Source organism: Astyanax mexicanus, chromosome 17 (genome assembly GCF_023375975.1).
Source record: "Astyanax mexicanus isolate ESR-SI-001 chromosome 17, AstMex3_surface, whole genome shotgun sequence".
NCBI classification, from domain to species: domain Eukaryota; kingdom Metazoa; phylum Chordata; class Actinopteri; order Characiformes; family Acestrorhamphidae; genus Astyanax; species Astyanax mexicanus.
Window position 1 is genome coordinate 9,363,084 of NC_064424.1, and position 25,689 is coordinate 9,388,772.

The following is a 25,689-nucleotide window of genomic DNA, read 5'->3' on the forward strand; positions in this document are numbered from 1 at the left end:
CCAAGAAGCAGGTCTGCAAGGATTTGGAAGCTGATGGAACACAGGTGTCAGTCTCCACAGTCAAGCGTGTTTTACATCGCCATGGACTGAGAGGCTGCCGTGCAAGAAAGAAGCCCTTGCTCCAGAAAAGGCACCTTAAGACTCGGCTGAAGTTTGCTGCTGATCACATGGACAAAGATAAAACCTTCTGGAGGAAAGTTCTCTGGTCAGACGAAACAAAAATGGAGCTGTTTGGCCACAACACCCAGCAATATGTTTGGAGGAGAAAAGGTGAGGCCTTTAATCCCAGGAACACCATGCCTACTGTCAAGCATGGTGGTGGTAGTATTATGCTCTGGGGATGTTTTGCTGCCAGTGGAACTGGTGCTTTGCAGAAAGTAAATGGGATAATGAAGAAGGAGGATTACCTCCAAATTCTGCAGGAAAACTTAAAACCATCAGCCCGAAGGTTGGGTCTTGGGCGCAGTTGGGTGTTCCAACAAGACAATGACCCAAAACACACATCAAAAGTGGTAAAGGAATGGCTAAACCAGGCTAGAATTAAGGTTTTAGAATGGCCTTCCCAAAGTCCTGACTTAAACCCCATTGAGAACATGTGGACAGTGCTAAAGAAACGGGTTCATGCAAGAAAACCATCACATTTAGCTGAACTGCACCAATTCTGTCAAGAAGAGTGGTCAAACATTCGACCTGAAGCTTGCCAGGAGCTTGTGGATGGCTACCAAAAGCGCCTAGTTGCCGTGAAAATGGCCAAGGGACATGTAACCAAATACTAATGTTGCTGTATGTATATTTTTGACCCAGCAGATTTGGTGACATTTTCAGCAGACCCATAATAAATTTATGAAAGAACCAAATTTTATGACTGTTTTTTTGTGACAAACATGTATGTGTTCCGATCACTCTATCACAGAAAAATAAGAGTTGTAGAACTTATTGAAAACTCAAGACAGCCATAACATTATGTTTTTTTTACAAGTGTATGTAAACTTTTGACCACAACTGTATATACAGTTTTTATAATAATACTATAATAATACGTTTGATGCATTGTGGTTTACCAGTCGATCAGAAACTTATAAGTGACATTGCAAGGGCATGAGTAGGACTACGCACGCACACCTCGCAATAGCAGATTAGAAGACGCTAGTCTGTAGTTTTTTCTGTACATTTCTGTGATTAGGTGCTACTATCAGGCTTCTGTGCATTTCCAAACCAGATCACACAGGCCTTATCTCTTCCTCATCTCTCTTTCCCACACTCTCTACGATGCATTCGCCAAAAGAACTGTGTGGTGCTTCGAGTCTCCGGCATGAGTGAGCGAGCTGGCATCTCTGTTGCTTTCTCATTGCTTCTTATGCACAGCTGACAGTTCTGCTTAGCTGGTGTTTTCTGGATGGTTCCATGGTCTTCCCTCAAATCAGCTCAGCTGTAACACTAGCCTGGTCTGTGTTATAAGGTTATAAGCTATAAGGTGCTCTTACTACTGCCCACACATCCACTTAGTGCTGTAGAGTGGAGTGATTTTTAACACACTTGGTAGGCATCTTAGACACAATAAACCAATGCAGTGTATTCTAGGGCTCACCTAGAGTGAAATGTGTTTATAGATTCAACTGTAAATAATAAAAATGACAAACAACAGTTCAATTTTGGTCATAGATAACTTGTGACCAGGTGTAACATAACCTCTTGAATAAAGGGAAATTCTGCTGATTTTTCAAAATGTCTGCATTAGTCAGTTGCTGGGATGCAAACAAAGTCATTCAGAGTGGTTTGGAGTGAAATAGCTAATTGTATAATAGGCGGATTTCAATTTTTTCTGATTAAGGGGACATTAAAGGGCCACAATATTTAAAGAGGGGCCAAGTATTTTTTTTCACCAGTCACACCATATTTAAACACTTACACAGTAAAATTTATGGAGTTAATTTTGTGCCAAAAGATTTGCAAACAAAAAAATGCAATCAAAATGTTAGGAATTAAGAATCAAAAGTGTGTGTTGCAAATTAAAAACAGAAAAATATATATAAAATATACATTTTTACATATACTTGGTTAATTTATTCTTCTTTGCAGTAATTTTTCCAGTCTTTGCTATGATTTTTGTGTAAATTTTTGTGTGTTTTAAAGTCTGCCAAGGTCTTTGCTTCTGGAATCGCTCATTTGCTTCTTTTTGTATATAATTTGCAATTTTGATAATTTTGTGTGAAACCTTTGGCACAAAATTAACTCCATAAATATCTCCTTACCAATTTCACATGCATTTTTACTGTACATAAACAAGCTTGTTCAAAAAAATGCCTTCAGTTCAAAACATCTCTAATACATAATCTGCATTTAATCATGCAGAACATTCCAATTTGACTCATTAGGACAGATAAGTGACAGGACAAGGGCACTTCAGGGGCCAATCAGATTTCAGCTGTGGCCCTGCCTCTAGAACCAACAGTGTTGTATACAAATTTACCAACTAACCAAACAGATTTCTTTACAGCTGTGGTAATAAGTAAAGTTGTAGTCAAAACCCCCTAGAGCCGAGTCTGAGTCAAGACCAAGACCAGGACATGTTGAGTCTAAGTTTACTCTATTTATTTGATTAGCATCACCATGTAGAGTAAAGAAGCAGTTTAGTAAGTTTAGTAAGACAAATTGGGAGGTGAGTATTAGGGAGTTTAAAGCAAAAATAACAAATATCCAGTGAAAATGATACAATTTATCACAATATCTGTAATTTGTCCCACCCCTACAAATATTACTAGATAAATACTCTTAAATTCATTACAGTTCTACAATTTCCTTCAAATCTAAACTTTACTTGATTACAGCTTAAGGTTTTCTGATGCTAGTTTTGCTTGTTCTGCATTACATTCATTAATCTAAACACTTCTGCCTCTGTAGAAAAAGTTCTTAGCACTAAGATGAATTTCACACTGGGCACTCTCTCTCAATATTAAGATGTTCTTAATGCTAAGATGCTTTTTGGAATCTGGACCAAGAGCGTTTCACTCCAAACAACTCTGAGTGACTTTGTTTCTGTCATAACCATTAACAGTTATGCAGCACTTTGAATAATTAGTGGGGGGGTTGGTCATTTGTTTGTTTGTTGTATTGTTTTCTTTCTAGATTATGAATGTACTGTGTGGATGCTTTGGTTTTAGAATGCTCCGCTTCTGGGCCAGATGATGCTAGTCTCAGATGAGCGACGGCCTGCCAGAAAGGAATGTAGTTCATGTTTCTAATGGCATATCTTGTTCCAATACTGTATTTAGAGATATATCCTCCACTTGTTAATGGAGACCTTTTTTCGGGTTAGATTAGCGGGGAAATGATCGTATTATTGTTCAGCTTTTAAGTGTCAATTGTCTGTACTTGGTACAGTCTTTATTTGTGCTTTAATTTAAGTGCTTTAATTTAATACTTTATTTACATGACTTGGCCTGTTTCCCTGGCCTGTTTTAATGTCACATTGTGCGTTATTAGAGGAGAGTAGGATGTGACTCGATTACGATTACATTTTTGTTCATCTGCATATAAAAAGAACTTTGATGAACAGTCTGTTAGTGGTTAATGAGTAAACGTGAGATTACATGGTAAGGTTAACTTCTGTGTATTATCAATTATAATGATTTAAACTATTGAAATAATATAATCAAAGTGTGTGCAAAGTAAAAGCCACTTAGTTCTTCTGCCTAAACAAAATAGATGCCCAAACAAACGTGTATGTGCCAAGTTGAGTCGTTCACTATTGAAGTCTTTAGTAGTCGTGCCTCTGTTTGACCTAAATAGAGACCTGAATCTTAACTATTATTAATCTGAATATTTGAATATCTTAATATAAACCAAATTAAACTGTGTACAAAAATAGACGTAACTAAACAGCTGTACGTGTAGGGTAAGATGTTTTGGTATATGGGATGTTTTGGTCACAAACCTATTAAACAAAATATTGTCTTTGAGCAGATTTGTGTTCAGAGTCTTAGAAAACACTTTATATATGTGGAATGCATTAATGACAATTCTTTAGACAAGAAAAAAAACACTGCTATTTTAGTGACGCATAATATCGGCTAAGATAATCCAATATAATTATATATGCATATAATTAAAAAAAAACATATATAAGAGCTCTGCATGCATCTGCTGAAAAGGATATGTGGTATACTTGAAAAGGTACACTTGGAACTGCTCTTTTGGGTATGTTTATGTTGAATTTTGAATCATAATTATACATTTGTTTGTCCTTATGTATTTTTGTCCCAAAAAAAACTGTGAAACTGTTTCATAATCTTGACAGTAATCCCAAATCAACTAACGCATTGTTTCAGTTGGTTGTTTTGGACATGTTGCTATACATTTATCATATAACTCGCATGTACTATCGACAGTGTTGTCTTGAATTGACTAAGCAGTGAGCCGACTGTGCGAAATGCTGAATTTATTCTAAAGACTACAAAGTTTCTGGGGTTTATAATTATGGAAAAGTATATATTTTTAAGATTTTGTTACTATAAACTGTTGTTCTTGTGCAAATATTTGGTTTGACAGTTTTGTATCAATAAATGAACCTATAACACAAATTTGTGAATGTGCTCTATGTGCCTGTGGCGAGCAGCAGGGGGAGGCAGAGACCCACACAGTCATGAATTGCAATACATCCACAAATACATCCTCCAAAATGTTTTAATCTAAAAATATTACTATACTTATATTCTATAAAACTATTATTATTATTATTATTATTTTGATTTGATACATTTTCACGCATTTGGTGTGAAGATGTGTATAAATAATTTACCCCAAAGCTTTTTGCCTTAAACCATTTTTTGGTCAAACAGTAAGTCAGAATATTAAGTTATTTTACTACTTAATACAATTTTAGCTTTCTATTTTTTTTTTATATTAATACAATCTGTTATGAAACAATTTTAAATCACTGCATTGTGAATTGAAAGGCATTTGGCCTTCTGTATGTAAAAAACAACACAAACAAAATTCAGTTTTTTTTTTCATTACAACCATATAATGTTTTTTTTATATATAATTATTATAATTATGTTCTGCATTGTAGATTATTAATTGACTAATAAACTATGAAGAAAACCCTTATTTTAATATACTCTAGATTATTTAAAGTAGCTCTTCTAATCTAATATTTTAGATTAGCTTTGCACATCTTGGCACTTTCTCAGTCAGCTTTATGAGGTAGCGTCACCTGGACTGGCTCTCACCCATGCCCATGCTTTTCTACATTACAGGGGCGGGGCCAAAGGGGCAATCGCCTCTGCTGAAATCTGATTGGCCCCCTGAAGTGCCCCTGTCTTGCCAATCATTTTGTCCAGGCACAGTTAAAATCCACGTAAAATTGTTAATGATATTTTTGGGCAAAACGTTTTAAACAAAAATAAAAATCTGCAATCTACAAGACAAAAGCAAACGAGAGACTCCAGAAGCAAAAGACTTTAGCAGTGAAATCCATAGACATCTCCAAAAACACAAAAATAAGTGCAGGCGCAAGGAATAATAAAGTATTAATTAAAGTATCTCCCTCTCTCTCTCTCTCTCTCTCTCTCTCTCTATATATATATATATATATATATATATATATATATATATATATATATATATATATATATATATTTTTTTTTTTTTTTTTTTTTCTTTTTTTACTTTGAATTTGCAACACACTTTTTTCCTTATTATTCTTAAATTTTTTATTCCTGATTTATTTTTTGTGTAACTCCATATATTTAATTATAAATGACATTCAAGTGTTGGAACATGGTGAGACATGAAATTATAATAATGCTCCTCTATTAATAGTATGGCTCATGATGGCCCTTTTACTCCTATCATAGATATAGAATATATATATATATATATATATATATATATATATATATATATATATATATATATATTATTCTGTGTATATAAACTTAAAATTAACTCCATTGGTTTTAAATAGGAGCACATCCCCCTCAAAACCCCCAACCCCCCCTCCCCGGTCCGTTTCTGGTAGTCATGGATACGGAAACAGACGGGCTGAGAGAGAAAGGGAGGATCTGAGATTCACTTTTAGGGAAAATGCACTTTGCGGCTCCTTGAACTGGAATTTTCTGTTATATTAGACTGGCTGTCTTCCATAGAGTGAATTAACCCCCGGTAAGTTAACTAAACTACTGATAACGGTGATTAACTATCTTTTAAAGCGGCTCAACTAGATAAATTACTATTTTAACGTTTAGTTGTTAGCTAGCAAAGCTGGTTAAGCTAACCCGCTAACCTTATTTAAGATTTACGCTAGTTAGCGTTAGGGTTATTAGCTATCCTAGCTAACTAGCTGTCTATAATAACTCAAAAGTCCCGTCGTTTTGTTTTGTTAGCCTTAGTTAGCTAAAGTGGATGCAGCTGGCATAATTTAACGATTTAACGGCTTTAGTTTCAGAGCCTAGTTGCACCTGTTAAACCTCTTAAATGTCCTAAACTAGTTCATTTATTTTTAAGCGAATTGGTTTGCTAGATAGGTCTACTAACTAAGCTAGTTTAACTGGGTCAGTTTAACGACAGTTCAATTTCCTGAGTGATTGTTTGGTGTAAAACGTCTTCATTATTTACTTTTGTCCATTTGTTTAAGTAAAAAAAAAACATGGGGTTTCATCAGTATTTTAAATGTATAAAAGGGCTGGGCAATACTGTAAAAAAGTCAATATTCTTTAAAAATCAAAAAATATTTTCCCCTCTGGACTTTAGGTTCTGAGAAGCAGAATTGTAAAGTAAATGTCAAAATGAAATCATGAGATTTTACACCTAGTCTTGTGTTTTCGATTTTAGCCTCAAAGAAATATACAAAGAAAAATGGTCAGAAATATAAACCAATAAACATTACACTGTTGTTTTGTGGGAGTAAATGTATCTACTGTCCATTAAAGGCATTCTACTAAATTTAGGAGAATTGCTGTGAGGATCTGATTGTATTCAGCAACAAGAGTGTTAAAATTGTGACAACAGGTTGTTTTGGTGATCACTCAGCTCATCCCAGAACTATTTGTGTAGATGAGCACCGTCAATCCAAAGAACACAGTTTCATTGCTTCACTGCCCCACAGCTTAATTCTGGAGTCTTTATATGACTCTAACCACAGGCATTATGCATGGTACCTATAGGTTTGTGTTATTTTACCTGCTCCATAGAGTCCTAGTCTTTTGGCAGTACTTCTTCACAGGGACTAGACAAGCTGTGTGTGTGCATTTACACATCTGTATCAGTAAAGGGTGCAACTGTCTGGATGCAAGTGTTTTCTGAATGCATCCGTTAAAAAGTTATGTAAAACGTTTGTACATATAGTGTCCATTATCATGAACCTGCAGTGTTTATTTTGTCTCTAGTTTTAACTGTGATTACTCCCTTACACACCACATACCATCAGCTAGTCAATAAGTAGGTTATCTATCCCTGTCAGAATAGGTAAAACATATTTAGAGACATGAAATATTCCTTCAGTTTTACTTATTTAACAAAAGCTATAGAATGGTGGGATGCCATAAGAGAACTGACCTTTTAGAAGTGACCTTTTATTATTTAACTGATATGTGTGCTCTCTATTTTGAAGGCTGGTGATATGCCTCGCTCCTCGGCTGTAGAGAGATCTGTAAGTAACTAACCTTACCTTCTCTTCATCAATTAAAGGACTCTTTGAGACTAACTCATCTGCATATAATCTCAGTGTGTTTAATTTACAGGGACAATCGTTGCAATCCTAATGACTGTATCTTATGTTACAGATAAACACTTAATTTTAGATACGTTACAGTTACCAGTATATGCTGACATCGCTGATTTGTTAGTGCTCCTGATTTAGGTCAGAAATGCATAATACAGTGTAGTCGGGCTACACGCTGAATCAGGAAGCTCTAAACCTGACAGGAAGGATGTGGTCTGGTGGAGCCATACACAAAGCAGCCATGCACAGAACTGCATGCCCTTTACTAATCTTTACTGTTGTGTACACAGAGGGTACGTTTAAGTGGTCATGATTTTTTTTTTACCTTTCACACTGAGGACCTCCTGCTTCCTGCTCTACTGTAACAAGGGAACTCCATAAATGTTATTGAAATTGAAATTGTAACAAAAATGTTACGAGTTTATCTACACTCTCAGCAATTATTAAAGGTTATTGTTATGAAGCTCTAGGTAGCTCTAGTTCTAGGTATGTCACATGAAATAGAGACTATTTTACACTACATGCAGAAATCAAGGGCAGGAATTAGGCCTAATACTGATCTGATTTTGATCTTAAGCACTTTGCACAAACTTCCCAAATGTGAATTCTACATTCGTTGCATAAAATTATGCAGATCAGAAGTTTTAGACAATGTTCTAATGAAAATATGATCTCTGTGATTTTGACTGTGGCATGGTTTAAATAAGAATATAGTTACTGATCTCCTTAAACTTTCTACAGTTTATTGTGCAATACAGAAAAACATTGAGTAAGTGGTATTTTTGCAGATGTAATTATCTTGATGAAAGAGATCAGCAGTGGATAAACAGAGTGGTTCAAACTGACAGAAAGGCTGTGGTAACACAGATAACCCTAAGGTGGCTGGGCAACAGCAACAGCAGACCAGCATCAAGTTCTCCTTAGGTCAGCCAGTAACAGAAAGCTTGGAGTTCAATGGACACAGGTTTACCAAAACACAAAAAACACAGCAGGGTTGACTGAATCCTGATTTCTGCTGTAATCCACAGAAAAAACAGCCTGTACTGTCTCTTTATTAAGTAAATAGCTATCTCATTATTCTGAGATGCTAAATCATCACTTTAAGATACTAGGCCATTATTTTGAGATGGTATCTTATTATTTTGAGATACTTAGTCATTATTCTGAGATGTAGTGTAGTGAGTACATCCCTTACATAAAAATATTTTTTATACATTTTCATGGGACATTTTTGAGGATATAACACTTAAATACACTGTAAAATAGTCAGTGTACAGCTTTTTTAACAGTTTGCATTTGCTAAATAGAATTTTTTTCAAAAACAAAAAACATCTTCAAATAATGACTTAACGTCTTAAAATAACAATTTAGCGACTCAAAATAACAATATAGCGACTTCGTACCTCAAAATAATGACTTAGCATCTTAAAATACTGACTTAGCATTTCAAAAAAATAAGAGAGCATCTCAAAATAACAACTTAATATTTCAAAATAATAAGATACCATTTTAAATAACGACTTAGCATCTTAAAATAGCAATTTGGCATCTTAAGATAATGAGATAGCATCTCAATATTACGACTTATTATCTAAAACAAATTTGAGAGTATTTAAAAATAACAACTTAGTATCTCAAAATAATAAAAGAGCATCTCATAAGAACAACTTAGCATCTCAAAATGCTAAGATAGCATCTCACAATAACGACGATAGCATCTCCAAAAAAATTTGAAAGTATCTCAAAATAACAACTTAGCATCTCAAAATAGTGACTTAATATCTAAAAAATAACGACTTAGTATTTCAACATAATGGGATACCATCTCAAAATAGTGACTTAGCATCTCAAAATAGCGACTTAAAATCTCAAAATAATTAGAGCATCTTAAACTTACTTAATATATCAAAATAACTCCAAGTTATTACGTGCTAAATTAATACTATATAGATTATTAGTAGTAGTATTTTATGAACAGGCGGGAGTTTAGTGCTGTACAGCGTTGTTATTGTAGAGTTGCAGCACTAGCGTTAATCCTGCTAGTGTAAAGCGGGGCCGTAGCCTAGCGACCGCGGAGTGGCCTCGTGTGGAGCATGCGCAGTACAGAAGCTCTAACTCAGTCCACCGCGTATCCTGTTTCTGTAGGGGAGCTAACGGTGGCTGCAGTCGCACATATGGCCATCGCCCGGCCTCGGGGCTTTACTGTGTAGCTTCTTTGTTTGCGGAGTTTACGGGGATGAGGGTGTAGAGCGGACCCGCTGAATCAGGAGGATAACGTGTTCGCTGTTCGCCTCCATGAGAAGGCAGGAGAATGATCGCATCCTTATCCAGAGGAAATGTGCTGGACGTGCTGCAGGAGGGCTTCAATGAGGTACTGGACTGTGGAGGCTAGCCAAAACTTTGTTGTGCAGCAATATCTGTTGCATTGTAGCTCTTGTTGTGGTATAGCGTTCAGCAGGAGGGCTGCTTAAAATGAAGTAACTTGATGCGGATTACTTTTGCAAAACGTAACTAACTAAGTAAACAATTGACTTGATATTATGAGGAGAGAATGGAGGAGATAATTAGCTAATAGGTGTGTCCTAATGAATTGGCACTGAGACGCTGTGGATGACTGACTTGATGGTTTCGACAGCTGCCACTGTTGTGTTAAAAGTCTGCAGTGCTCACTGAAACAGGCCTTACTGATTATGCAGTAGACTGACTCTGACTGGCATGTCAAAATGCAGTGTTAATTATCTCACTAAGCTGATGTAAAACGCTTTAAATAACTTTAAATAACAGCAGTAACTACTGTACTGACCAGTCATTTGTCTATTGACTAGAAGTGGTAGCTTAATTAATTTGTTAGCTAACCTCCCTTTATAAGGACTAGCTTTTGATTATGCTGCATCAAGATGAAGGTAAGCCATCATCAGGGTATGTCAGAATAGGCTTGTGAATGTTTACTGGTGCTGAATAGAGTTATGAATTATGAAATTTGGTCTCACATAGGTCTGTCGTGATAACATTTCATTTTTGGATGATATTTTCCCCAAAATAATTGCATTAAATATTATTGTCATTTTAAGACATTGCAAATATGGATAAATGCAGTTTAAGGGTTTAACTGTTGAATGTATATTTGTGTATATATATATATATACAATTTGTATATGTATATATATATTACTGTGATACTAATCTAGAACAAATCACTGGATCAATATAATATAAATATACATGTTTATACGTAAGAAAGTACCAGTCAGAATGAAATATTTGGACAAAGGTTGAATGTGATTGTATTTTTTTTTACTTTTAAACATTTTATGCCACTGATATTATGATAATATAGTAGCCTACTAATAAAGTTACACTATTTTAAAGATTAATGCATGTTTAATTTTTAGACACTGGAATTGAAATATAAAACATACTTTAATATCCTAAATAAATATAAACAAATACTATTTTGATAAGTTGACACATAGGTTCCTCGCATTCTTACAAGTTATAGTTTGTACAAAAGTTCTTTTCAGGCTTAGTAAACAGGATAGGCAACATTATATGTCAGCAAAAATCATAGAGGTCATGTCCATATACTGTATACCAGACTCTAAAATGTTGATGATATAATAATGGAGCCTTGTCTCACATTGTGATTTTATGCATTATACACACATATGTGTGAACCAATTACAAGCACTTTTTCATCCATGTCAGCACCTGTTGGACTGTGTTACTTGCTGCAGCTGTCTCTGCATTTAACCATACAGCAGAGTCCAGTGATGTCCTCTGTGTCGAGCATAATTTGTTATGTTCCCCAGGTGCTATGATGTTTATCTCCTGCAGTAGGATGGAATATCCCAGACAGCACTGCACAGTACAGTGATGTGCTCAGTCGGCCCGGTCACTGTGGGAACGATCCGCTCGAGCATTATTGCGCCTGGTTGCACTGAGCAAGCTCGGCATTCCAGCCGTACAGCATGGTCAGCAGCTAACACGACCTCCCTGCTGAATGCTCCCTGTGTTAGGCATCCTTTCTTGGAAAGGGAGCCATTCTGGACCACTTTGAGCTTTTAGTGAGGCAGATATGCTCCAGACAGGGCTTCCATTGTCCAAACCTGCCAGCTGTATGCCAAATATGTACACAACATTTAGTCTGGTTTGATTTGCTGAGGGGCCACTAAAGTATCTTTTCTTTTTTGTTTACACAAAAAAAAAAACAAAGGAGAAAAAGGTTGTGCTGTGCCAGCGCTTTTTCAGATCCATGTGGTTTCTCGTTTACCACAGTGTTACTTACAGAGTCGGTCCCTGCTGAGAGTCCCTCTCAAGTGATGTAATTTCATCCTAAAGGTTTTAAGGGATCATTTTAATAGGAAGTCAGGAAGTGAATGTTATCACTGGACATTTTCAACACAGAGCCACAGATTTTCAGTCAGAACCATTTTAAAGTTTTCAAAATCCCCCAGCCTCCTACAGAGATTTCTATTATTTTTATTTGTCTGTACATGACTGATTTGTCATTTTAATCGGTAATCAGTTCCGATTTTTGGTTGAGATTGAATTCAGCAATTTCCACAGCTTAGGTTCATAGATGTAAGTAATTGTATTTATCTGTAATGTAAATGAACTTGTCCTTGAAACAACACAGATGCATACATTGATTAGTTTAAGCACACTGGATTTCGGGTAGCCAGACTGCTGGTGTTGTGTCAAATTCTGTATCCCCACCAAAATCTGACTTCCCTTAAGTGATGTTCTTAATAATAAGTGGACTTGGATTCTGGAAGGGACTTAATTCTGCATGGCACAGGTCCCAAACTAATGACCTGTACAAACAACAGGATCTGGCCATTCAGAGAGCCCACAAATTGGATATGTATTTGATCTAGGACAACATATGAAGGTGATTCCAATATGATTTGAATATATTGGAATTGACATGTCTACACAGATCTAAAGAAATCACATTTAGGGACGGAAAAATGTATTTGAATCACTTTAGTGTGGTAAAATGATTGTATAATAAATCCTATACAACTAAATTGAGTGTTATTGCTAGCAAACATGTTTTGATTAGTGTTTAAAAAGAAGTCAAATCGTACTGCAACCATTTTATTGTTATTGAAAATGAAAAGCACCCTGTATTCAATTTCACTTAGTTTTAACTAGGGCTGGCCCGAATAGCGTTTTTTGAGCTCCGGATATTCGGCACTGATTCGAAGCGAATATTCGAATATTCGTTTTTAAAAAAAGAGGTAAAAAAAATAAATAAAAAAAAGCAAATCACGGCCCCTTTAATCCACTGAAAAATGTTCAATTTGCTCTGACCGACGAGACATATTCACCCCGGATTTTTGTTGTTTTTATCCCCCATATTTTTTCTGTGTTTTTAGCTCAGATTTCTTTGTGTTTTCATCCTGGAATTTCTGCTGCCCCACACGGCTTATCCGCTGCCTAAGCAGGCTAGGAGGCTGCTGCTGCACGGTTTCTCCGCTGCGCAAGCCAGCCCAGTAAATTGCTGTTTGTGTTTTCACACTTAGGCTATTTGCTTAAAAAAACAAACAAAAAAAAAACGTTTGTTCAGGAAGTATTTTATATTCTTAAACATTGGTAATTATATTAGAGGACAGTCATTGTAAACTGTACTTGGTCTATTTCGGTTAAAGGATTGTGCAGGGTATATTACTGATTTTGTATTTTTGCACTTGGGCTATAAGCTCAATATTAAATATTTCGTTTGTTTAGAAATTATTTTATATTTTAAACCATGTTAAATTATATTAGAGTAGAGGAAATTCGTTCAGACATCATTTTTGTAGGCCAGGCTTTTGTAACCGATTTAGCCCCTACTGTTGCCACATTACCCCTTACGTTTTATTATATAAATCAGTTTCGAAGAGCCTGCATTTTTTTTATCATGTATAATAGAGGTCTGCGCGAGACTGATTTTTAAACCCACTCTTCCACGCTCCCGCGTTTCTGTCTCGTTACCGCTCCGCAAAAAAATTGCTTCTTTTAATCCCGCGCCCGCCCGCCACATAGTGCGGTCCCGTTCCTTACCCCAGTCCAAACACCATCGGTGTGTGCGTGTGTGTGTCGGTCCATCCTGCGCGTTGAGAGTTTTCTTTAGGTTTTTTTTTTTTTACAATTATTACAGTTTTCTTAACTATTTATTAATTTGCTCCCGCATCGTCTGGATTAAACTCCCGCTCCAGCCAATAACAATTCAGTTCTGTCCCGCGCGCAAGATATTCTGACGGGACCCGCGAAAACAGAAGTGGTTAGAGTGAGGTGGAACTCTGGAAAGGAGAAAAAAACGAATATCCGAATACCAAAATTAAAAACCGAATACCTACTCAACGAACGAATATCCGAATACCCGAATATTCGGGTCCAGCCCTAGTTTTAACAGGATGAAATTTAGAATAATATACAGCTTATTCCACACAGTTCTTGGTTCCTTTGGCTGAGGAATACATAGCATGTTTAGCATATAGACAGATGTTTCACAGACTTAAAATTATAATCTGAGCATTATTTATAAATCCTTATTGTCTAGCACTCTAGAATGTTACTCAACGTATAAACAATTAATTTGCAAAAACATATGCTGCATTTTAATCATGCCTTTATCAATTTTAAATAATATTTCTTATCAAACATCGATTTCTATCACTTTATGACAATTTTAGTGCTTGTTATTTGACTTCATTTTGTTTTTCACAAAGAATAGCATATTTTTAATTTTTTTTCCCATATATGGGAAATGCTGTCATTTTTTCGATGGAACATATATTTGGGACTGGATTAGTGGTGGAATTTTAAATATTTTTGCAGGCAGTTGAATAGGCTGCTCAGGCTTGTTTTAGGTCTCTCCCTCGCAATATTTTTCAGTAGCATCTTTTTGCCAGGAGGCACAGCTCTGCAGTGGGCCTCATTGGGATGCCACATCCCTGTGCATAGCTGAATATTCTATGCGCCTGTACATGTTCTGACTGTAGAGAAAGCAGAACTGAGCGCTCATGTTATGCTGTTGCAGAGAAACTGCAAGTCAGGCTAATCCAGGCTGTTGAACTCGGCGGTCACAGACCAGGCCGGGTGAATGGTGAGGGATTTGTCCTGTCAAAGGATGTGAGTCTTGAACCCTGAGCAGTAAATCATGTTTGACAGTCGGTATTTTGACCAGCAGGATGACAGGGCACCTGATATACCCTTTTTTTTAAGTATTCCTGCTTTAGGAATGAAAAGGTTTATGAAAGTATTTATTGATTTCACTTTTTGTGAAAGTGTTCTTTTCAGGATTGGCTTAAAAATAAATAATGTAAACATTATATTTCCATTCTCTTCAGAGTATGGAGATAAACAAGCACAGTCCAGTGCATCACGTTGGACAGATAACGCCACAGAGATAACAAAATGAAGAAGTCTGTAGCTGCTTCTGACAGTGCTTTTTTTGCATGGGTGTGCTTGTTGAAACAGTCACATGTATCTGAATGCTGTATTTTTTGTGTTTTAGCTTAAAGTCAGGGATGAATTTAAAGTAATTTAACTGCCTGCAGTACAGTAAAGTCAAAACTGTTGTAATGTTTCTCTAGTTGCGTAGACGTTCTTTCATGATTGGACTTTTCATTTTCAGCAACAGCTGGCGGCGTATGTGTCCTGGGTCAATGCCCAGCTGAGGAAGAAGCCTGGTGTGATGCCAGTGAGTGACCTCCGGCAGGATCTTCGAGATGGCGTGGTGCTGGCATACCTCATTGAGATAGTAGGTAAGTAAGGCAGTAGTAAGGAATGTATGGTGCTTATGTCTAGCTTTTTTCTAATGTGATATTTTGATATCTTTTGATTTAATGCATTAAAATAATGCACCAAAAAGGAGTTGTTGGATTTCAATGAAGGCCTCAAACTTGTGAGTGATTACAATAGAGTGATACATCTATTGAAACTGTACATTTGAAAAAGAGGCTCTTGTACCATGTTGGCTTGCCTCTAGCCATTCTGTGCACACCTGCCCACAGATGGTGCAGCTGGATCTGTAGATCCTGTACATTTGTACGTTCCAAAGCTGGCCTCACAGCTGGTCTCACAAATTAGAGCTTAGATGTTTAGGCCTGTGGATTGTTTGCATTGTTAATGTATTAATCTTTCAAGAGATCTGTTCATAATAAATGTTTTTTTCTTAAATAATAGTTTTTAATAATCTTCTTCAATGTTGCAGTGTTAACTAACATCATTCTGAACAGATTTCGCTTATTCTAACAGTTTTAACGCTCTACTTACAACAAAAAAATATGCCAGCTATACAAGCCAAGGAAATCTGATCTAGACATGTCTTGGAAACCCTTGTTGTGTGTGGGTGAGCATTATCCTGCTGAAAAATACTATTTAGAAGCCCTGCAACACATGGCCTGAGGGTGACCTGCACTTATCGCTAAGCTGCTAGTGTCCCTCATATCACTACTAGTGATAATGTGCGTCCCCCCGCCCCTTCTTAACACACCCAACTTAATGCACCATGCTCTATTATTCAGGTACAAGTGAAGGCCTTGTTTAGGTGCATCAGGAAGGCTTAGTGTTAGAGCTAAACTCAGCAGGAGGGCGGCTTTTTAGGATCAGTGTTCAAGTTGGCTGTTGGGTTAGACATTGGGATACATAAACATTTGTAAAGTGTTCTGTTTGTGTTCTGTTATGTAATAAATATTAATGTCCCACCTTGGTGTTCTCATTTTTTTCTTACTTCTATTGTTATTGTTGCTAAAAAATCTGTCTTTATTTTATTGTGTGTTAGCTGGTGAGCTACTCGAAGGCATCCACTACTCACCAAGGGATAACCAAGAAAAGAAAGAAAATGTGGAGAAAGTATTGCAGTTCGTATCATCCAAGAAGATACGCATGCCTCAGACCTCTGCCAGAGGTGAGTTACTTAGCAGGTGGCAATAAGGTTAACACCTACAGACACATACTTAAGCCTTCTATTGGGTATTCCTTCCTGTATCTCCTCCTCCTCCTCCTCTTATCTCTTCTTCTCTCTTTACAGACATTGTGGAAGGGAACCTCAAGTCCGCCATGAGGCTCATCTTGGCCTTGGCTGCACATTTTAAGCCATCTGCCTCAGCCAATCACAGAGCAGGCGCTGGTCTGAGTAGGAGCTCAGCAGGATCCTTAGCCAGTCACAGGCCTCATTCCACAATGGCCATGGCCCAGAATGCAGCAGCAGCCCTGGCAGCCGCCCGGCATGATGCCTCCTGCTCAGGCCGTAGTGTCCTCCACCTCAGACAAGACTGGCACAGGTTGACCTTATGTTCATGTATCTTTCTTTATTGTCTTTCAGGGCAATAAATTTTACAATGTTAGGGCTTCACATTAATTATGCAGGTACGTTGTATTAAAGACTATTGTAGGATATATGTGTGTTCATATGTGTACTGAATTTAATTCAATATACTGCATATACACACGCACCGATCAGCCATACATCATCTGAAACCATGTGCTATGGTTTCAGATGTTGCCAGCGGATACTTTAATTGCTCTAAAATATGAGGTGGGGCCTCTATGAATATTAATGAGCATTAAGTGCACATTTTGGCCGTTGCCAAAGTGGCTTAGGTCTTTATGCTTTCTTATTTTCCTGTTTATATTGCATCAGCCTAAAGAAGAGACTGTTCACTTGCTTCCTGATTAATTCCATCCGTTGACACACGTCACTACAGAAAATATATCTATCTATATCTTTATGGAGTAAGATCAATGTCAAAAATACTAATTTCGTGCGTAAATATTTTGGGTGTATGCAAAAGTCTGTTTTCATACATCCATATGCATACACCCAAAATATGCACAAAATTAGATGAGCATTTACAAGAGCATTTTTGACAGTGATCTTACTCCAAATATCGTTAGCACATAGCACTGTAAATAATCAGTGTATTTCTGGAGGATTTCCGTGTCAGTTCTGCCACACATATCATCAGAATAGATCTATGTTTTCATAAATCCTTCTGACCACAGTGCTGCTTTTGCTGGACCCATACACAAAATGCTTGTGTATGGACCGTCTTAGCTTCACACAGTTTTTTCCTTCCATATATTGTTCTTTACACTATTATTGCTGATTTTTTTTCATTAATACCTTAGTAAAAATGGTGAATATTACTGAAGAACCAGGATCATTGCTGATCTGTAACAAAGCACAGTTGGCTGCACGCTACAAAAAAAAAACACTTCGTATAAATCCAGACCTGATTCACCAGATTTTTTCCACAATGCATGTGTGAAAATAGGTGTGGTAGATGTTATTCCTGTTCCACCTTTGTAGCTATGCCCCTGACCCCAACTTCTCTCCATTTAAACCATATAAAAAATTAAACATGAGAGAGAATATTGCTTTGCAGAATATTATCCAATTTTATTATGCCCAGCCCTGCCATTGGTAATTGTGCACAGCTGATGAAAGGACTCTGTATGATGGTGGAAAACAAGGTTTTCTCCTCCTATAAAAACATTTTTATAGCTGAATCATGAACATGTAAGATGTTTATTCTCCAACCAGTCTTGTGTAAAAAAGGGGGCATGTGATGCCTGAAATGATCTGTGGCTGGAGCTGTATTCCCAGTTTTAACTGGATTAAGAGGATAGAATGGTGTTCTTCCTCTCACTTTAAGATGATTCTTTGCTTTTGCTTGCTGTGTAGAATGTTGCCCTCTTGTTGCTGCCTGTCTGTACTGCAGCTCAGCTGTCAAAAGGATAAAAGGGAAGAAAGCCACAAATCCAGCTACAGTTCATTTAAAACCATAATTAGCAACTGGGACACCAGTGTGGTGGGACACAGTGTGGTGGGACACAGTGTGGTGGGACACAGTGTGGTGGGACACAGTGTGGTGGGACACAGTGTCGTGAATATTAAAAGCATATTTGAATCTTATTTGAAATGAAGCTGTGGTTTTTGAAAGAGTGTAATGTAGTCTTTTTAAAACCCCAAAACAAAAATGTCTGATTATTGAAATATGGTCTTCTGAACCCTCACTGACCTGCAGCAACTTCCAAGCTGATCTTCTCTTCGTTGTTTTTCTTTCAGCCGAAGCTCCAGTGCTGATGAGGAGATTGATAACCCATGCTGGAGTGTGCGTGCTCTGGTTCAACAGTATGAGGGACAGAAAGGAACATCTGAAGAGGACCCAGAAACAGGACCTTCAAGGTAAGTTCCAAGGAACCATAGTGGAAATGATTATGATTGTGTATAAATACACAGTGGTTTCCCATTGTAAAGCATTTGGCTTAAACAAAACAAGTATGCTGCTTGAAGCATTGTATAACAGATATTGTCCATGGACTGTCTCATGCACAGTGGTGTTAGAATGTCTGGTTAAACAGGGGTTATTACCTCTGGCACAAGCCACTGTTGTTTTTGTCTCCAGCATCAGCATTTTGATAGCATCAGGGGGTAAAGTCTCGGTGTGCAGAAAGCTCTGTGAAGAATGTAAACATGAAAGCAGAATGGCGGGAATGGAAATGTTAGCTCCGTTCCTGTTATTTTTCCCCACCCTTTTTACTTTTTCTCATATCTCCCGCCTGTGGACGCGTCTCATGTTGTGATCTCAGACTCCAGCATGTTGGAACCTGTCCAGATGTTTTGAAGCAGCGGTTTCTCAGGTGCTCCTTCACCCAGGCACGAGCTCGGCAGCTGGTTTGGAGCTGTGGGCAAGACCCCTCTCCTTGGGCCTGTCCGTCAGGCCTGTTGGTACAGCTGGTGCTCTCTCAGCCACTGGGAACAATCAGGACATTCTGTTTGCTCCCCTGGGACCAGCTAGCGCCACGCCGCACACTGTCAGTCCAGCTCAGAGCCTCACTTGTTCGGGCTGAAGTTCCGACACACACCCTGCAGCACCTTATCACAAGCCTTCCTTTCTCCTTGCTGTTTTTATGAGCAGCGCCTGGGATGGATGACAGGCAAGAGGCTGCCTCCTGAGGCTATGGTGCTGGTTGTTTTGTAAATGTGGGATGTTGCCTGGGATATTGTGACTGTGGATGCGCTCTGAGGCCTCAGCATGCCTAATCACGCTTAAGGACATTAAGATACTGATAAGGGTCACACATTGTGACTCTGCTTTTATGTTGCCACTCTGCTTGTTGGGACTGTAGCTGTTAGAAATTAGTTCAAGTGATTATAGACCCTATTTGTTTCATAAGTGTCCTTTAATAACCTTTCTTGTACAATTATTTTGGGTTAACAGTAAGATATGATTATTACAGTTTTGTGAGTATTCCCTGTTACTTTCTGTTAATTACGTATTTACTATTTCTACATTTTAATTAAAGACCCATACAGAAAGCAGATATGCTAGTCAACCAGCTAGTTGATGTGCCCAGTCAGGGTAATTGTAGGTAGGCATGCACTCTCTAACAAATATTACAGAACAGCCACTGTAATACAATATAATTAGAATTTAATGAAATGCACTATGCTAAATATAACGTGCACTCCTTATAATATTTTATCTCAATGTTTTAGTGATAAAAAGTGGTCTAAAGAGCCATGTCACGCCAATACATCTTTTTTCTACTTTGTTTTATTCAGCATCAATACAATTTTATGACATTGCCATCCAGAGGTTATAATCAGCATTTAATACTCTAGAAAACAAGGCATTAGACCTGTCACGATAATTACATCATTGACTTACAGTACAGGCCAAAAGTTTGGACACACCTTCTCTTTTTCAATGCATTTTCTTTATTTTCATGACTATTTACATTGTAGATTCTCACTGAAGGCATCACAACTATATATGAACAAATGTGGAGTTTTATGTACTTCACAAAAAAAGGTGAAATAAAAAATTATGTTCTAGTTTCTTCAAAATAGCCACCCTTTGCTCTGATTACTGCTTTGCACACTCTTGGCATCATTCTCTCAGTGAGCTTCAAGAGGTGGTCACCTGAAATGGTTTTCCAACAGTCTTGAAGGAAGGAGTTCCCAGTGGTGTTCAGCACTTGTTGGCCCCTTTGCCTTCACTCTGTGGTCCAGCTCACCCCAAACCATCTGGATTGGGTTCAGGTCCGGTGACTGTGGAGGTCAGCTCATTTTTTGTTAAGTGCATGTGTTCATTTATAGTTTTGATGCCTTCAGTGAGAATCTACAATGTGAATAGTCATGAAAATAAAGAAAACGCATTGAATGAGAAGGTGTGTCCAAACTTTTGGCCTGTACTGTATTGTACAATATATGCACATTACATCAATCATTTTTCACTAAAATCAGTATAGCATCTTCACATCATTAAGCCAGAATGTTGACTTTGTTTAAAACAGTGGTTTTAAATATTTAGGGTTCATTTGTTTTGAATATTTAGACACATTCTAGTTACTGAATTTTTATTAAGAAGGTTCATTAATTTAAAGTTCATTCCTCTTTTAAAATGGTGTAATTCCATTATTATGCTATGATATTCTCATTATATCAGTGACAAAAAGGTGTTTTTAAAATTACAGTAATAGTGTTTATTATATTTGTTTGTTTCTGGAACAATATACTGTTCAAAGGATAGTTAACTGTAACATTAAGAATAGTTAGTGTAACAGGTCTACAGGGAATAAAGTCAAAAAGCTGAATGTGTTTTTTATGGCAGGATCATTTCTACTGAAGGGTTAATATGTTCCTTTTCTAAAGAAAGTTGGTTTAGGCTTGTGTTATGCAACATTTTCAGATAACATTATGCTTGGTGATAATTATGCAGTACATTGTGTGATTCTCAGATATCACATGACAAATTAAAAATATAAAAATAGTTTTTTTTTTATAGGGAAAGTCTGCTTGCGCTGCACTCAGTGAGAGTAAGTTTGCTGTTTAGCTGTTATTGTTGTTGTGCTCCTGTATGAGTCAGATAATTGGCCAGGTGTGTTGGTGCTACACCGAGTTATTCTGCTCTGTTTTCTGTCTCTTTGTTCTTTGTCTTTGATGTCTATCTGATGCTGTAGTGTCTAGTCAAAGCACAATATTTTAGTCTCAGATTATCATGTGATTTTTAAGTGGATCTGGAAAACAGTTCAGTTTGTCGTTGGAATTAGGACACGCATTCTAAAATACAACAATACAGGCCAGCTAGGGTCTGTATAACCACCCACTGCGCAAAAGTGATAACTCTGGTTTTGGTTTGGTCAGCAATAGCACAGCTGAGGGTGTCCGGCTGAAGATGGATGTTGACAACCAAAGTCTTTTTAAGTGGTTTTATATGAATGAGCCCCTAACATAGCACAAGTTGCAAAACATTAGACAATAATACAATAAAATACCAATTAAATCAGTTCCAAATTATTATAGGCACATATGTGTAAATGTGTAAAAAAAAACAAGTTTAATCTGCTAAATTGGCAGTCTGTAAATATTGTGTTTAATGGTACCAGTGTGCTGGAACAACCATCCCGGCTAAGCCTGATATATTCATTTTAAAAACTGGGGTATTGGGTAACTTTTGTGGGAGTTCTTCTGGCCATGTCACCCGTCTTTCCATCTTTACGTACTTAAGTAACCCTTACAGGCTCTAAAAGAGGATCTGGCTCAGTTTTACTGAATGCAAGCAGCTGGTGAAGCATTAGAGACTTCAGAAGGGGAAACTCATCCACTCATTCACTTTGAAAGAAGACCGCATCACACCCAGCCAGTTTAAAATGATTCTTCTGCATGTTCAGTGCAATTACCCTTCATCACCAGAGAGGGCCCTAAATCCCAAAACTTACGGACATCAGCTTGTAAGTAGCTTTATTTAACTAAAATAATTACTTACTGCAAAAAATAAAAATAAATTAATATATAGATATATATATATATATATATATATATATATATATATATATATATATATATATATATATATATGGATATATATATATATATAGATATATATATAGATATATATATATATATGTATATATATATATATATATATATATATATATATACATATATATATTACATCACATTACATTAGATTGCATAATTAGAACTGTGCCTTGAACTTCTTTACATCTAATATTAGTAATATCAGTAATTTATCATAATGCAGGGTTATTGACAAAAACATTTAATCATAAGGAGCATTCAGTAACTCAGTAACAGTAACTAATCGAGTTTCTTTTGTTTAATACAGTGATTGTTATTTTTGTCAAAATTCTTATCCTTGACCTCTTGTAACATTGTTAATTTTAAACAACAGTTGATGGTGGTTTTGCTCTAAGTAGTATTTGTAAGTCTAGCATAGCCTGCAAATGCAGTGAGAATATATTTTGAGGTTTAAGTGATCAAGTGTTGCTATGGTCAACTTTGCGTTTTGCGATATACAAATATTTCGGGGACTAGAGGTAGACTGATCTGTGTTTTTGGGTCTGATCTGTGTTGGTCTTTAAGCTTGATTGAGGGCTTCTGTATTGTGCTGTGCACTTTTCCTCGAGATGTGATGTTCTCTCCTAATGAAATGACCATATTAGAAACACTGGAGTGCCTGAGAACTTTTAGTATGGTGAAAAAAGTACGGCACGGCCTCCAAGCAAGCTTTACAAGGCCGAGCTGTCTAAACCCCTGGTGTTTTTGTGTTTCTTTTAACCTTTCCAAATTACAGAAGATTTCATATACCCTCAAACCCTCTTATCCAGCCACTGATCCTCCAGAGGCAAACAGAGGGGGCCAGGGAGAGTAAAGAGAGAGAGAGAGCAGAGGTGAAGGGAGGAGTTGAGGAAGAGGGGGAGGGGAAAGAAAGAAGAAGGGCTGAGCCAAGTCTGACATCTCTGCAAGAAATAGAGGAGAAGAGAGGGAGAGCAAGAGAGAGAGCAAAAGGGAAACAGGAGCACGCAGAGCTGGATATGTGTTCTCAGAGACCAGGAGCTTTATGAGTCTGGCTGAGAATAGCACTTGATATGAATGGGGAGTAGTTAGAGGGAAGTGAACTCGCAGAAAGACTGCCAGCCAGACAGACAGAGAGGGAGGGAGGGAGAGGGAGGGAGAGAGAGGTTGAGCGAGAGAGGGGCAGGATACAGCTGCTGTGGCGAGGGAGCAGTACCTCTCTCCTCTGTAATTGAAGCAGGGAGTGAAAACAGGATTTCCATATGTGCCACGTCGGGAGCAGCTGAAGAGCAGATCACACTCTGAAAGGTTTTAATTTAACTGACCGCGCGCTGGGCAGGCACCGCTTTGGCTCCGGCATGTCCGCTTTAACGCGTCTGTTTGGAGCACGGAGATTACGATGATATAGTTTAGGTGTTAGTGAGTCACGGGACAGTTTAGGAAGAAGTCTCTGCTGCTGTCTCTCTCTCGCTCTCTCTTGCTGTTTCTCTCTGTTTTCTGTGACTCTGTGGATTTGTGGATCAGTGTCCTCAAGACTCGACCCCAGACGACAGTGTGTTAGTGTGTTTGTGTGAGAAAGATGCTGGTAATGAGCTTCCTGCTTCTTGCTACATGGATGAAGATGAGTATTGCAGTGGGGTAGGACTTATTAGTCAACATGGGAACTAATCAAGTTAAATGGTAAGACTTTTGTTTTTTTACAGCATGTTTGTTTCTTTGTTCTGTAGATTGGCCTGTCACAACTTACCGTGCAATATGTGGACATAACTTTTATCATTTTTCTCGCCTTACTTTTTTTTCCTTGCAAGGAGAGAACATTTATACAAATGAGCTGGTATGTCAACTTTGTTATATACAGCTCTGGAACAAAAAAAAGAGACCACTTAAAAATTGAGTTTCTTTGATTTTACCAAATTGAAAACCTCTGGAATATAATCAAGAGGAAGATGGATGATCACAGCCAGAATGATCAAACCAAGCTGAACTGCTTGTATTTTTGCACCAGGAGTGACATAAACTTATCCAAAAGCAGTGTGTAAGACTGGTGGAGGAGAACGTGTCAAGGTGCATGAAAACTGTGATTAAAATCCAGGGTTATTCCACCAAATATTGATTTCTGAACTCATAGATTTTCATGAATATGAACTTGTTTTCTTTACATTATTTGAGGTCTGAAAGCTCTGCATCCTTTTTGTTATTTCAGCCATTTCTCATTTTCTGCAAATAAATGCTCTAAATGACAATATTTTAATTTGAAGTTTGGGAGAAATGTTGTCTGTAGTTTATGGATAATGTTTATCCTTAGTTGCAGCCTTACGTACATGACTTCAACTCTAATAACATTGTCTAATATGTGGTAACACATAGATATTTCTGACAAATAGAATCCTCAGACAAATCATGTGTTTTGTTCTTGTTCACAGTCTTCTTACTGTGGGATAAAAATGTCTCTTATGGGGGAGAAGTTCCTTCCCTGTGTCGTGTCCCACTTCTGATTGTCAGCCTAATAAGTGTGAAAGAGCGCTGTGAATGTCTCTGACAGCACATGCGAGATTCAGTGGAGCGGGGCTGAATTTCAGAAAGCTGTATTTGATTTGACATTTCTCATTTCCTCTGCTAGGAATTAGTTAGTTAGTTTAATTGCAGTTTAATTTATTTGTAAAGTTTAAAACTTCAGTGTGGAGCTGCCAACACAGTGAGAGCACAGTGTTTTTATTTTTTTTTTAATATACTGTCTCCACAGACTGAACTTAAATTAAATCACACTTTGATATGGCAAAAATAGTATATCGTGACATAGTCAAGACATTTTCAAGATATTTTTGACTCTTAAACAAATGCTAAAAATGGGCAGTGATGATATCCATTATATTCTCAGAAAAATAAAATAATAATAAAAAATAATATTTTTTTTCACACTTAATATAGAATCAAGCTTCTTGTTTGTATTGCATTGTGTATATATTTGGTAAATTTTGGTTTTCCGCTGCAGTTTTGTGACTAAACGAGCTAAAGAATTTTGATGCATCCTGTCATTCTTACCCATGTGGGCTGCATGACATTGATTGCTTTGTCTATTCAGTCAGTTGCCTTTTTAGATGTTGTGCCAAATTCTTCCTCACATGCCAGAATCGGACTTCCTTCA

The 25,689-nt window shown here is 37.2% G+C and overlaps 1 protein-coding gene across 2 annotated transcripts in view; it reads left to right on the forward strand.

The window, feature by feature from the left end:
• The first annotated feature begins 6,016 nt into the window (after positions 1–6,016).
• Positions 6,017–25,689, forward strand: part of dixdc1b (DIX domain containing 1b) — a 38,844-nt gene continuing 19,171 nt past the window's right edge. Inside the window, exons 1-6 of one of the 2 annotated variants that reach the window (XM_007254206.4) lie at positions 6,017–6,165; positions 7,613–7,651; positions 15,348–15,477; positions 16,497–16,622; positions 16,746–16,998; positions 18,786–18,905. In XM_007254206.4, the coding sequence (XP_007254268.2) occupies positions 7,622–7,651; positions 15,348–15,477; positions 16,497–16,622; positions 16,746–16,998; positions 18,786–18,905 (659 nt within the window). In that variant the 5' untranslated portion in view covers positions 6,017–6,165; positions 7,613–7,621. Of the gene's footprint in view, positions 6,166–7,612; positions 7,652–9,844; positions 10,095–15,347; positions 15,478–16,496; positions 16,623–16,745; positions 16,999–18,785; positions 18,906–25,689 lie in introns of those variants that run through there. The other variant, XM_007254204.4, reaches the window with a different exon arrangement.